The sequence below is a fragment of the Haliotis asinina genome, chromosome 2 (genome assembly GCF_037392515.1).
Source record: "Haliotis asinina isolate JCU_RB_2024 chromosome 2, JCU_Hal_asi_v2, whole genome shotgun sequence".
Classification (NCBI taxonomy): Eukaryota; Metazoa; Mollusca; class Gastropoda; order Lepetellida; family Haliotidae; genus Haliotis; species Haliotis asinina.
The window spans coordinates 32,553,194-32,568,586 of record NC_090281.1 but is presented as its reverse complement, the minus strand read 5'-3'; the positions used below and the strand labels follow the sequence as shown (position 1 = coordinate 32,568,586).

Sequence of the window (15,393 nt, the reverse complement as noted above, 5' to 3'; positions counted from 1 at the left end):
GTTTATCTCTATGGCTTCATGACCACCCCTTTACGAATGTTGCTATATGGAAGCGTTCTCTAGAGGCACCATAGCATATAAGCAAGACATTTTCTGATATATATTATATGTTAAACAAATAAGTCTACAATACCATCTACCCTGTCAGTTTACATAAAATCCTTGAGAAAAAGAAATAGTTTACGTAACTCATACATTAACAGATTCTATTCCTTTATGCCTTTAACCCACTAATTACGTGTTACTGACACGTAGTATATCCCACATTACAATAATTGTTTGATTAAGCAAGTGTTTCCGATAAAGGAAGTGAAGCATATCTGAAGGTTCATATGAAGCAGTGTACTGATATGGGGCCACATGGCTCATTCAGAATCTGTCGGTACCCCAAACTTATATTTCTTTTGTCAATAAACTGACTTCGAGTTATGGGGCTTCTCCACATGCGTGTATGTGAAATGGAAGCACTAATGCTTGTGGGAGTAATTCTCGGATCAGGTTCATGTGTGATTTTATCATTGATCACTCGAGAAGGACACGTGTGTAAATTCTCGAATCCTTAACACCAGGGACTTAAGGAACTGATAAATGCCACCCATAGGATAACAATCACGACATGTTAACTCTTGAACACCTTAAATATATTTTTCATAAATACCCTTCTGCTTATTTTCAAGAACAAAACAACCATTGTACACGATGTTTTCTTTATATCCTATGACATGAAATATAGTTATATGTGTCAGAATATATCACTATAACACTTACATACAGACTATGCACATACTAATGTGATGAAGGTTTTGCAGTTATGACTTGAACTACGGACACTCTGAAGGTGATTCTTGTTGTCCCCAGTCGTGACTGATGACGAGAGTCAAACCTCGTCAGAATGTACGGATTGTCATTGCAGTGGTGCTTATGTAACTGTCATACACAACGAGAGCTCAACAGTTTTCAGGCGTGTCTTCATTTTGTAATATTTCAGTATGAGTAGAAGGGTGATGTCCATGGCACTGCTTCACGAGTTCGATTTAGACAGAAACACGACTGAGCGCCGAAGATTGTTCACTAGTCTCTTCTTATGACCCTCACCGTAACCTGTTGACCTAGCAGAATTCTCCAATGATATCTCACACAGATGATTTTCATTCGTCACTAAAGATATCCCACCATAGTTGCAAGCTGTATATTGATATATAACACATTCTGAATATCAATGAACTTGGTGTGAAACCATCCTTCCTCGTCTGCGTACGGGCACACCGTGCTCATCTACTTCTCACAAGGAAATAACGCAGGATAGACTGAGGTCGGTCCATATAACTGTGAAGAGAAATATATTTTATTTCTCTAAGTAGAGAGCAAACGTGTCTTGTATCGGTTACCAAAACACATTCCGACTGTAGGTAAACCTTTCCAACCTGGAGAGTCTACAAGTACATGTTTGCTGCAGCTTCTACTCATGTAACTGTCATACATAACGAGAGCTCAACAGTTTTCAGGCGTGTCTTCATTTTGAAACATTTCAGTATCAGTAGAAGGGAGAGTCCCACGGCACTGCTTCACGAGTTAGATTTAGACAGAAACACGACTGGGTGGAATCTTTTAAGCGAAGAACAGCAACGTTTATAGAGCCGAAGAGTGTTTGCCTGTCTCTTCTTATGAGTCTCACCGTAACATGTTGACCTAGCACCGTTCTCCAATGATTTCCAACACAGACGTTTTTATTCGTCACAGAAGATATCCCAAAATAGTTGCAAACTGTACATTGATATATAATAAATTCTGAATATCAATGAACGTGGTGTGAAACCATCCTTCCTCGTGTGTGTACGAGCACAGAACGCTCATATACTTCCCACAAGGAAATAACGCAGGACAGGCAGAGACCGGTCCATATAACTGTGAAGAGAAATATGTTTTATTTCTCTATGTAGAGAGCAAACGAGTCTTGTATCGGTTACCAAAACACATTCTGACTCTAAGTTCACCTTTCCAACCTGGAAAGTCTACAAGTACACGTTTGCTGCAGCTTTTAGTTATAGCTCGGATCATATCATAATCAAATCAATGTCAGTTACTCCATCGTTTTCAAGAGCTGAACAAAAGCACCAACGTCAACATCACACACAGTCTACTAGAACATCCAACAGAACATTGACCGTAGCTTGTGTCCCAGCTATCTGCCTCGACTACACGCAGTAGAAGCGGCTCGGACACACGGGAGCTCTGAACAACAGCAGGCAGAGGCACTGTCGACCCACCATCGCTGTGTAACGACTGCAAACAGATATAATAGTAGAAAATGCTGTGGTAGTAAAGGTGTTTGTGACATTTAATGATTCTATGTAATAAATCGTGCAATATCACAAGAACAATTATAACTTAATACAATAAATACATAAAGGTATATGTTTGTCCTAAAGGTCCTACCTGATATTAAAACTGTCTACAGCAACAGAAAATCCCCTGCTGTAAAAAAGGAAACCGCCTCTTAAAAACATTTTGTTTAACAAATCTCCAACGGAACATGTCCAGTCAGTCCTCCCCTCAAGAAATAGAACATGTGGACTCAATGGCAGTTCGTTACATTATACATGCCCCGTGCAGCCAATGAGTGTTTTGGTTACGTAACGGATCACAAATTTCGGATTTACTTGAAATAGTTGCGACGTGTTACTATCTATGGATACGATCTCCTAACCCTGTCTGTATCTAACCTGATCATGAATATGGTTTGCAATCTCCATGTATGTATACGTGTTGCATTACTGCTGATGGAATCTTTGCACTTTATTGTCAGTTTGTTGACATTGAACACATCGACCAGGAATGTTTCATGGTGATGAGAGAATAGGTTAATGTTCAAAACATGTTACTTTCCTTAAAAGCACTCACGTGGGCTGTTTCTTATCTACTGAAATAAAAGGAAACTACGTCCGGGTTTGAGGTATTTTGACACACCTGACCTCATATTTTGTTGGGTGGATATATTCATACGTTAAACGCTTTGACTCAGCTTGAAAATAAATGTTTGGAAATACATTTTCTTCAGGAACGTTCCGATGATTCATGTGCCATTTAGTGTATAAATCATTTCACTAACCAGGACATAGCCTTTACGAAGATAATTGACGTATCGTGCATATATGCGGGCACATATATTTCATTGATTTTGTCGGATCCGCTACAAACATCAGACTGAAGACAGATGCTACTTTTTGCTTCGTTGTTTAAAATTTACTCTGCTCTGAAAACTGTGCCAGTTAAATGAAAGTGGTGTGTAAGTAATACATTCTATGCCAGACAGTGAAGCCAATTACAAACTGGTTTGATGCTACTGTTTAAATTACTCATATCACTCATATACAGTACTCACATTTCCAGGATATTTGGACACAAAAGAAAGATAAAATGTGTTTTCTCAACAAATTTATTTCAGGGCACAAAGCTCAAAAGGGGAATGCATATATGTATAAACTTTATATGTATTTTGTTGACAGTGATACAGAACAATGTTAATGTGATGAACCAAAGTAAGTGCACACACTGTACATGTTAACACTGTATTTACTCTAAAATAATCAATGTTATTTCCGAAATGACTTTTTTTTATTCCATTCAACGTACAATTAACTGTAGACTTTTGCTCCTAATTGTATCAAATCGTAGAAACAAAACATCACCAAGAGTAATCAGTAAAGTGGTCAAATATGATTTTGCCACGAAACCGAATTTATCATCTGTCGGAATATAAACAAAAGAAGATGTTCAGTAACTGTAATGTCAGGCGTAAAGGTCATTCTATGTTATTTATGGGTTCAAATGTAACACAGTCAATGTTTTTGAAGAAATGTACTCCTCATCATTGCAGCATCCATAAGTGAGATTTGTGTGTAAATGTTTAAGTAGTGTATTGAAGACACTTGATGACAGCAAACATGTCCACCGTACAGGCATACACACTCTCCTGCAGCACATTCACTAGCACGTCCACTGTCGCCTTCCCACCTTCCTTCATCCTCCACTTGTCCAGCATACAGCGAGGCAGCTTACACCTCTGTACACAAGCATAGGACAAACCCAGTCGGAGTCCGACCGTCTCCCAACCTTCAGCCAGGCATTCCGACACCAGCAACACAACTCTCTCTGTCACAGGAGCCATCCGTTGTTCTTCTGTCAGATGACTGACCCAGTCCTCCTTTGTACACTTGTGCTGAAACAACGATATGTTCATTTTGATGCACTTTGAGCAATGAAATAATACAGTATACAAGAAGATCCTATACTACAGTTTTGAAACAAATACCAAGAACCTATCGCAACTGTGTAACTATGATAACTGCATGTGTATATGAACCTATCAAGTTTAACTCATTTACAACCCTTAAGACCTTTACCTTCCTTTTGCTGCTTGTTAGAGGTATGTTGTCGCTTTCCTTTCAAAGATGTCGATTTTCATCCCACGTATGACCATCACCATGACACATAAGTACATATTTAACCCAATTTAGAAATAACTAAAATTATAACTGTACAAGGGCAGGTACATTCTGTGGTGCGTTCTACACTCAACTTACACAACGATCGGGCATTTCATCTGCTGTGTCCTCCCTTGTAATCTCCTCATCGAACACATCAGTCGCCTTTAAAACCTGTGGTACAAGGGAGATAAGTATGTCAGTATCACTTGGTCAGGATTGCTGATCCGAATACAGTTGATGAGGGTTGTGCACTATGTAACCTGCATTAGTTAGGACAATGATCGATAGGTAGATAACAGGAAAAAGGTTCACCAATGATACAGGTTTAATGATAGTGATAGTGATAGTGATGGAGTGACTGTGTGAAGATATTCGGATCCTCGGTATGTCAGTGAAAAATGTGTATGGTATAATCCTTCATTCTGATATATGCACAAAGCTTATTACGTTGTTGTAGCTGTCATGGCCAACTAATGGTGCAGGATGGGAAGAATGAAGTTGAACTGAGACGGAGAGATACACATTTACACATGAAAAATACACTTCACACATTGAATAAATAAAGAACACATTGGATGAATAGAGATGTCAACAATGCATAACGTACCTGGTGATCTCCTTGGCTGCAGCATATTAACCACTGAAAAGCGATCCGACATCGCTGACCAAACGACCAAGAGTTGTTCCGTCCGTTCATGCTCCCTGTGTAAGACCAATGAATCAACTGAGACAGCGACGGAGCTGTCCCATGTTGGTGTCCCAGCAGGCATGCGCTGAGAAGTGTCTGAAATGTGTATGAATAACTCGACTGCTCTCATTGGTTGAAACATTCTTCGGATCCACCAGTCAAGGTGCATACATAAGAATATCTTTGAAATGGGCTTTTCGAAATGCGGATATACATTCCGTGTATATTTATAAACACTTCTGGAACACTGAAAGGCATTTCATGTATTTGTATACGCTCCGGCCAATAACTGCATGTGAATTAGATAATATCTATCCACGGGAATAGACACAGTTTTTACTGGAGGCAGCTGTAAGCATATGTCCCTTATGATAGTGTAATTTTCTGCCACCTTTTTTGTCGGATCGTGCTTATAATTGACTCGATCTCTTTGTGTTTAGTTACTGTAGTATGTGTTTTGTGGATTTTAGGCACTATTTAACAATCACTTCATAACTTTGCGGTTCATATGATACTACATATCAAGTATAATTCCCAATAAACTATGTTTTTGTTATAAATGTCAACCTTCATGGTGTAATGGAGAAACCATTTTCTCGGGGGGTCGATGGTCAGTGGTTCGATCCTCATCTGGTACACGTAGAAATACGCTATATGACCACGCTTGCTACTGCACTGACGTTGGGCATTTAGTTAATGAACACCTGTTGGATAACTGTGTGTGACTGGTGTGACCAAGTCACATTGTGGCATGGTGTCTACAAAGGCCGGTACTACAAAAGTTGAATCAGTCCGAACTAGTAAAAGATGGCCGCGAGATCACCATAGATCGTTATCCGCTCAAGATATTTCAGGAACTACATTGCTTGTTCCAATCCAATTCTTCTGAGGAGCAGATAACTGGCGGCTCATGTGCTGGTTGCAACTTGTCTTTGGCGGACTTACAACAACTGTCAGTTTGAGATGTGGAAAACTCGGATTCGCAAACTTCGGATCTAAGACTTACTCAAGTGTACTTTATTCTGTTGTAGTTTCGGATCGTGTCATTCTTTGTCCTGAATTAGTTGTTTGACAAGACAGCCATCAGTTCATGAAAATGACTTTCCCCGTTCAAGAAGCTGCTCCATACTTTGCCGTCTGCAAACGTTTACAAACCAACTGACTCCGATTCTTAACTGAAATCCGAGGTTTGTGTATGAATCCGAAAAATATCATCTTGCATTCATCAAGGTATCGGGAGTCTCGAGTTTATCTCTATGGCTTCATGACCACCCCTTTACGAATGTTGCTATATGGAAGCGTTCTCTAGAGGCACCATAGCATATAAGCAAGACATTTTCTGATATATATTATATGTTAAACAAATAAGTCTACAATACCATCTACCCTGTCAGTTTACATAAAATCCTTGAGAAAAAGAAATAGTTTAAGTAACTCATACATTAACAGATTCTATTCCTTTATGCCTTTAACCCACTAATTACGTGTTACTGACACGTAGTATATCCCACATTACAATAATTGTTTGATTAAGCAAGTGTTTCCGATAAAGGAAGTGAAGCATATCTGAAGGTTCATATGAAGCAGTGTACTGATATGGGGCCACATGGCTCATTCAGAATCTGTCGGTACCCCAAACTTATATTTCTTTTGTCAATAAACTGACTTCGAGTTATGGGGCTTCTCCACATGCGTGTATGTGAAATGGAAGCACTAATGCTTGTGGGAGTAATTCTCGGATCAGGTTCATGTGTGATTTTATCATTGATCACTCGAGAAGGACACGTGTGTAAATTCTCGAATCCTTAACACCAGGGACTTAAGGAACTGATAAATGCCACCCATAGGATAACAATCACGACATGTTAACTCTTGAACACCTTAAATATATTTTTCATAAATACCCTTCTGCTTATTTTCAAGAACAAAACAACCATTGTACACGATGTTTTCTTTATATCCTATGACATGAAATATAGTTATATGTGTCAGAATATATCACTATAACACTTACATACAGACTATGCACATACTAATGTGATGAAGGTTTTGCAGTTATGACTTGAACTACGGACACTCTGAAGGTGATTCTTGTTGTCCCCAGTCGTGACTGATGACGAGAGTCAAACCTCGTCAGAATGTACGGATTGTCATTGCAGTGGTGCTTATGTAACTGTCATACACAACGAGAGCTCAATAGTTTTCAGGCGTGTCTTCATTTTGTAATATTTCAGTATGAGTAGAAGGGTGATGTCCATGGCACTGCTTCACGAGTTCGATTTAGACAGAAACACGACTGAGAGCCGAAGATTGTTCACTAGTCTCTTCTTATGACCCTCACCGTAACCTGTTGACCTAGCAGAATTCTCCAATGATATCTCACACAGATGATTTTCATTCGTCACTAAAGATATCCCACCATAGTTGCAAGCTGTATATTGATATATAACACATTCTGAATATCAATGAACTTGGTGTGAAACCATCCTTCCTCGTCTGCGTACGCGCACACCGTGCTCATCTACTTCTCACAAGGAAATAACGCAGGATAGACTGAGGTCGGTCCATATAACTGTGAAGAGAAATATATTTTATTTCTCTAAGTAGAGAGCAAACGTGTCTTGTATCGGTTACCAAAACACATTCTGACTGTAGGTAAACCTTTCCAACCTGGAGAGTCTACAAGTACATGTTTGCTGCAGCTTCTACTCATGTAACTGTCATACATAACGAGAGCTCAACAGTTTTCAGGTGTGTCTTCATTTTGAAACATTTCAGTATCAGTAGAAGGGAGAGTCCCACGGCACTGCTTCACGAGTTAGATTTAGACAGAAACACGACTGGGTGGAATCTTTTAAGCGAAGAACAGCAACGTTTATAGAGCCGAAGAGTGTTTGCCTGTCTCTTCTTATGAGTCTCACCGTAACATGTTGACCTAGCACCGTTCTCCAATGATTTCCAACACAGACGTTTTTATTCGTCACAGAAGATATCCCAAAATAGTTGCAAACTGTACATTGATATATAATAAATTCTGAATATCAATGAACGTGGTGTGAAACCATCCTTCCTCGTGTGTGTACGAGCACAGAACGCTCATATACTTCCCACAAGGAAATAACGCAGGACAGGCAGAGACCGGTCCATATAACTGTGAAGAGAAATATGTTTTATTTCTCTATGTAGAGAGCAAACGAGTCTTGTATCGGTTACCAAAACACATTCTGACTCTAAGTTCACCTTTCCAACCTGGAAAGTCTACAAGTACACGTTTGCTGCAGCTTTTAGTTATAGCTCGGATCATATCATAATCAAATCAATGTCAGTTACTCCATCGTTTTCAAGAGCTGAACAAAAGCACCAACGTCAACATCACACACATGTACACAGTCTACTAGAACATCCAACAGAACATTGACCGTAGCTTGTGTCCCAGCTATCTGCCTCGACTACACGCAGTAGAAGCGGCTCGGACACACGGGAGCTCTGAACAACAGCAGGCAGAGGCACTGTCGACCCACCATCGCTGTGTAACGGCTGCAAACAGATATAATAGTAGAAAATGCTGTGGTAGTAAAGGTGTTTGTGACATTTAATGATTCTATGTAATAAATCGTGCAATATCACAAGAACAATTATAACTTAATACAATAAATACATAAAGGTATATGTTTGTCCTAAAGGTCCTACCTGATATTAAAACTGTCTACAGCAACAGAAAATCCCCTGCTGTAAAAAAGGAAACCGCCTCTTAAAAACATTTTGTTTAACAAATCTCCAACGGAACATGTCCAGTCAGTCCTCCCCTCAAGAAATAGAACATGTGGACTCAATGGCAGTTCGTTACATTATACATGCCCCGTGCAGCCAATGAGTGTTTTGGTTACGTAACGGATCACAAATTTCGGATTTACTTGAAATAGTTGCGACGTGTTACTATCTATGGATACGATCTCCTAACCCTGTCTGTATCTAACCTGATCATGAATATGGTTTGCATCTCCATGTATGTATACGTGTTGCATTACTGCTGATGGAATCTTTGCACTTTATTGTCAGTTTGTTGACATTGAACACATCGACCAGGAATGTTTCATGGTGATGAGAGAATAGGTTAATGTTCAAAACATGTTACTTTCCTTAAAAGCACTCACGTGGGCTGTTTCTTATCTACTGAAATAAAAGGAAACTACGTCCGGGTTTGAGCTATTTTGACACACCTGACCTCATATTTTGTTGGGTGGATATATTCATACGTTAAACGCTTTGACTCAGCTTGAAAATAAATGTTTGGAAATACATTTTCTTCAGGAACGTTCCGATGATTCATGTGCCATTTAGTGTATAAATCATTTCACTAACCAGGACATAGCTTTTACGAAGATAATTGACGTATCGTGCATATATGCGGGCACATATATTTCATTGATTTTGTCGGATCCGCTACAAACATCAGACTGAAGACAGATGCTACTTTTTGCTTCGTTGTTTAAAATTTACTCTGCTCTGAAAACTGTGCCAGTTAAATGAAAGTGGTGTGTAAGTAATACATTCTATGCCAGACAGTGAAGCCAATTACAAACTGGTTTGATGCTACTGTTTAAATTACTCATATCAATACAGTACTCACATTTCCAGGATATTTGGACACAAAAGAAAGATAAAATGTGTTTTCTCAACAAATTTATTTCAGGGCACAAAGCTCAAAAGGGGAATGCATATATGTATAAACTTTATATGTATTTTGTTGACAGTGATACAGAACAATGTTAATGTGATGAACCAAAGTAAGTGCACACACTGTACATGTTAACACTGTATTTACTCTAAAATAATCAATGTTATTTCCGAAATGACTTTTTTTTATTCCATTCAACGTACAATTAACTCTAGACTTTTGCTCCTAATTGTATCAAATCGTAGAAACAAAACATCACCAAGAGTAATCAGTAAAGTGGTCAAATATGATTTTGCCACGAAACCGAATTTATCATCTGTCGGAATATAAACAAAAGAAGATGTTCAGTAACTGTAATGTCAGGCGTAAAGGTCATTCTATGTTATTTATGGGTTCAAATGTAACACAGTCAATGTTTTTGAAGAAATGTACTCCTCATCATTGCAGCATCCATAAGTGAGATTTGTGTGTAAATGTTTAAGTAGTGTATTGAAGACACTTGATGACAGCAAACATGTCCACCGTACAGGCATACACACTCTCCTGCAGCACATTCACTAGCACGTCCACTGTCGCCTTCCCACCTTCCTTCATCCTCCACTTGTCCAGCATACAGCGAGGCAGCTTACACCTCTGTACACAAGCATAGGACAAACCCAGTCGGAGTCCGACCGTCTCCCAACCTTCAGCCAGGCATTCCGACACCAGCAACACAACTCTCTCTGTCACAGGAGCCATCCGTTGTTCTTCTGTCAGATGACTGACCCAGTCCTCCTTTGTACACTTGTGCTGAAACAACGATATGTTCATTTTGATGCACTTTGAGCAATGAAATAGTACAGTATACAAGAAGATCCTATACTACAGTTTTGAAACAAATACCAAGAACCTATCGCAACTGTGTAACTATGATAACTGCATGTGTATATGAACCTATCAAGTTTAACTCATTTACAACCCTTAAGACCTTTACCTTCCTTTTGCTGCTTGTTAGAGGTATGTTGTCGCTTTCCTTTCAAAGATGTCGATTTTCATCCCACGTATGACCATTACCATGACACATAAGTACATATTTAACCCAATTTAGAAATAACTAAAATTATAACTGTACAAGGGCAGGTACATTCTGTGGTGTGTTCTACACTCAACTTACACAACGATCGGGCATTTCATCTGCTGTGTCCTCCCTTGTAATCTCCTCATCGAACACATCAGTCGCCTTTAAAACCTGTGGTACAAGGGAGATAAGTATGTCAGTATCACTTGGTCAGGATTGCTGATCCGAATACAGTTGATGAGGGTTGTGCACTATGTAACCTGCATTAGTTAGGACAATGATCGATAGGTAGATAACAGGAAAAAGGTTCACCAATGATACAGGTTTAATGATAGTGATAGTGATAGTGATGGAGTGACTGTGTGAAGATATTCGGATCCTCGGTATGTCAGTGAAAAATGTGTATGGTATAATCCTTCATTCTGATATATGCACAAAGCTTATTACGTTGTTGTAGCTGTCATGGCCAACTAATGGTGCAGGATGGGAAGAATGAAGTTGAACTGAGACGGAGAGATACACATTTACACATGAAAAATACACTTCACACATTGAATAAATAAAGAACACATTGGATGAATAGAGATGTCAACAATGCATAACGTACCTGGTGATCTCCTTGGCTGCAGCATATTAACCACTGAAAAGCGATCCGACATCGCTGACCAAACGACCAAGAGTTGTTCCGTCCGTTCATGCTCCCTGTGTAAGACCAATGAATCAACTGAGACAGCGACGGAGCTGTCCCATGTTGGTGTCCCAGCAGGCATGCGCTGAGAAGTGTCTGAAATGTGTATGAATAACTCGACTGCTCTCATTGGTTGAAACATTCTTCGGATCCACCAGTCAAGGTGCATACATAAGAATATCTTTGAAATGGGCTTTTCGAAATGCGGATATACATTCCGTGTATATTTATAAACACTTCTGGAACATTGAAAGGCATTTCATGTATTTGTATACGCTCCGGCCAATAACTGCATGTGAATTAGATAATATCTATCCACGGGAATAGACACAGTTTTTACTGGTGGCAGCTGTAAGCATATGTCCCTTATGATAGTGTAATTTTCTGCCACCTTTTTTGTCGGATCGTGCTTATAATTGACTCGATCTCTTTGTGTTTAGTTACTGTAGTATGTGTTTTGTGGATTTTAGGCACTATTTAACAATCACTTCATAACTTTGCGGTTCATATGATACTACATATCAAGTATAATTCCCAATAAACTATGTTTTTGTTATAAATGTCAACCTTCATGGTGTAATGGAGAAACCATTTTCTCGGGGAGTCGATGGTCAGTGGTTCGATCCTCATCTGGTACACGTAGAAATACGCTATATGACCACGCTTGCTACTGCACTGACGTTGGGCATTTAGTTCATGAACACCTGTTGGATAACTGTGTGTGACTGGTGTGACCAAGTCACATTGTGGCATGGTGTCTACAAAGGCCGGTACTACAAAAGTTGAATCAGTCCGAACTAGTAAAAGATGGCCGCGAGATCACCATAGATCGTTATCCGCTCAAGATATTTCAGGAACTACATTGCTTGTTCCAATCCAATTCTTCTGAGGAACAGATAACTGGCGGCTCATGTGCTGGTTGCAACTTGTCTTTGGCGGACTTACAACAACTGTCAGTTTGAGATGTGGAAAACTCGGATTCGCAAACTTCGGATCTAAGACTTACTCAAGTGTACTTTATTCTGTTGTAGTTTCGGATCGTGTCATTCTTTGTCCTGAATTAGTTGTTTGACAAGACAGCCATCAGTTCATGAAAATGACTTTCCCCGTTCAAGAAGCTGCTCCATACTTTGCCGTCTGCAAACGTTTACAAACCAACTGACTCCGATTCTTAACTGAAATCCGAGGTTTGTGTATGAATCCGAAAAATATCATCTTGCATTCATCAAGGTATCGGGAGTCTCGAGTTTATCTCTATGGCTTCATGACCACCCCTTTACGAATGTTGCTATATGGAAGCGTTCTCTAGAGGCACCATAGCATATAAGCAAGACATTTTCTGATATATATTATATGTTAAACAAATAAGTCTACAATACCATCTACCCTGTCAGTTTACATAAAATCCTTGAGAAAAAGAAATAGTTTACGTAACTCATACATTAACAGATTCTATTCCTTTATGCCTTTAACCCACTAATTACGTGTTACTGACACGTAGTATATCCCACATTACAATAATTGTTTGATTAAGCAAGTGTTTCCGATAAAGGAAGTGAAGCATATCTGAAGGTTCATATGAAGTAGTGTACTGATATGGGGCCACATGGCTCATTCAGAATCTGTCGGTACCCCAAACTTATATTTCTTTTGTCAATAAACTGACTTCGAGTTATGGGGCTTCTCCACATGCGTGTATGTGAAATGGAAGCACTAATGCTTGTGGGAGTAATTCTCGGATCAGGTTCATGTGTGATTTTATCATTGATCACTCGAGAAGGACACGTGTGTAAATTCTCGAATCCTTAACACCAGGGACTTAAGGAACTGATAAATGCCACCCATAGGATAACAATCACGACATGTTAACTCTTGAACACCTTAAATATATTTTTCATAAATACGCTTCTGCATATTTTCAAGAACAAAACAACCATTGTACACGATGTTTTCTTTATATCCTATGACATGAAATATAGTTATATGTGTCAGAATATATCACTATAACACTTACATACAGACTATGCACATACTAATGTGATGAAGGTTTTGCAGTTATGACTTGAACTACGGACACTCTGAAGGTGATTCTTGTTGTCCCCAGTCGTGACTGATGACGAGAGTCAAACCTCGTCAGAATGTACGGATTGTCATTGCAGTGGTGCTTATGTAACTGTCATACACAACGAGAGCTCAATAGTTTTCAGGCGTGTCTTCATTTTGTAATATTTCAGTATGAGTAGAAGGGTGATGTCCATGGCACTGCTTCACGAGTTCGATTTAGACAGAAACACGACTGAGCGCCGAAGATTGTTCACTAGTCTCTTCTTATGACCCTCACCGTAACCTGTTGACCTAGCAGAATTCTCCAATGATATCTCACACAGATGATTTTCATTCGTCACTAAAGATATCCCACCATAGTTGCAAGCTGTATATTGATATATAACACATTCTGAATATCAATGAACTTGGTGTGAAACCATCCTTCCTCGTCTGCGTACGCGCACACCGTGCTCATCTACTTCTCACAAGGAAATAACGCAGGATAGACTGAGGTCGGTCCATATAACTGTGAAGAGAAATATATTTTATTTCTCTAAGTAGAGAGCAAACGTGTCTTGTATCGGTTACCAAAACACATTCTGACTGTAGGTAAACCTTTCCAACCTGGAGAGTCTACAAGTACATGTTTGCTGCAGCTTCTACTCATGTAACTGTCATACATAACGAGAGCTCAACAGTTTTCAGGCGTGTCTTCATTTTGAAACATTTCAGTATCAGTAGAAGGGAGAGTCCCACGGCACTGCTTCACGAGTTAGATTTAGACAGAAACACGACTGGGTGGAATCTTTTAAGCGAAGAACAGCAACGTTTATAGAGCCGAAGAGTGTTTGCCTGTCTCTTCTTATGAGTCTCACCGTAACATGTTGACCTAGCACCGTTCTCCAATGATTTCCAACACAGACGTTTTTATTCGTCACAGAAGATATCCCAAAATAGTTGCAAACTGTACATTGATATATAATAAATTCTGAATATCAATGAACGTGGTGTGAAACCATCCTTCCTCGTGTGTGTACGAGCACAGAACGCTCATATACTTCCCACAAGGAAATAACGCAGGACAGGCAGAGACCGGTCCATATAACTGTGAAGAGAAATATGTTTTATTTCTCTATGTAGAGAGCAAACGAGTCTTGTATCGGTTACCAAAACACATTCTGACTCTAAGTTCACCTTTCCAACCTGGAAAGTCTACAAGTACACGTTTGCTGCAGCTTTTAGTTATAGCTCGGATCATATCATAATCAAATCAATGTCAGTTACTCCATCGTTTTCAAGAGCCGAACAAAAGCACCAACGTCAACATCACACACATGTACACAGTCTACTAGAACATCCAACAGAACATTGACCGTAGCTTGTGTCCCAGCTATCTGCCTCGACTACACGCAGTAGAAGCGGCTCGGACACACGGGAGCTCTGAACAACAGCAGGCAGAGGCACTGTCGACCCACCATCGCTGTGTAACGGCTGCAAACAGATATAATAGTAGAAAATGCTGTGGTAGTAAAGGTGTTTGTGACATTTAATGATTCTATGTAATAAATCGTGCAATATCACAAGAACAATTATGACTTAATACAATAAATACATAAAGGTATATGTTTGTCCTAAAGGTCCTACCTGATATTAAAACTGTCTACAGCAACAGAAAATCCCCTGCTGTAAAAAAGGAAACCGCCTCTTAAAAACATTTTGTTTAACAAATCTCCAACGGAACATGTTCAG

The 15,393-nt window shown here is 39.4% G+C and overlaps 1 protein-coding gene across 1 annotated transcript; it reads right to left on the bottom strand.

The window, feature by feature from the left end:
- Nucleotides 1-9,843: 9,843 nt before the first annotated feature.
- LOC137272488 (uncharacterized) lies at nucleotides 9,844-11,714 on the bottom strand. Its single transcript, XM_067804870.1, has 3 exons — nucleotides 11,518-11,714; nucleotides 11,007-11,081; nucleotides 9,844-10,642 (listed from the first exon to the last, which is right to left on the bottom strand). The coding sequence occupies exons 1-3, from the start codon at nucleotides 11,605-11,607 to the stop codon at nucleotides 10,331-10,333; spliced, it is 477 nt and encodes a 158-aa protein (XP_067660971.1). The 5' UTR covers nucleotides 11,608-11,714; the 3' UTR covers nucleotides 9,844-10,330.
- Between the last annotated feature and the right edge of the window lie 3,679 nt (nucleotides 11,715-15,393).

Excerpts from the sequence above, each read along its gene's own strand:
- LOC137272488 (XM_067804870.1), bottom strand. The coding sequence starts at position 11,607 with ATGAACGGACGGAACAACTCTTGGTCGTTTGGTCAGCGATGTCGGATC. Across the intron at positions 11,082-11,517 it reads GCAGCCAAGGAGATCACCAG|GTTTTAAAGGCGACTGATGT; the intron begins GTACGTTATGCA and ends CTTGTACCACAG. Across the intron at positions 10,643-11,006 it reads ATGAAATGCCCGATCGTTGT|CACAAGTGTACAAAGGAGGA; the intron begins GTAAGTTGAGTG and ends TCGTTGTTTCAG.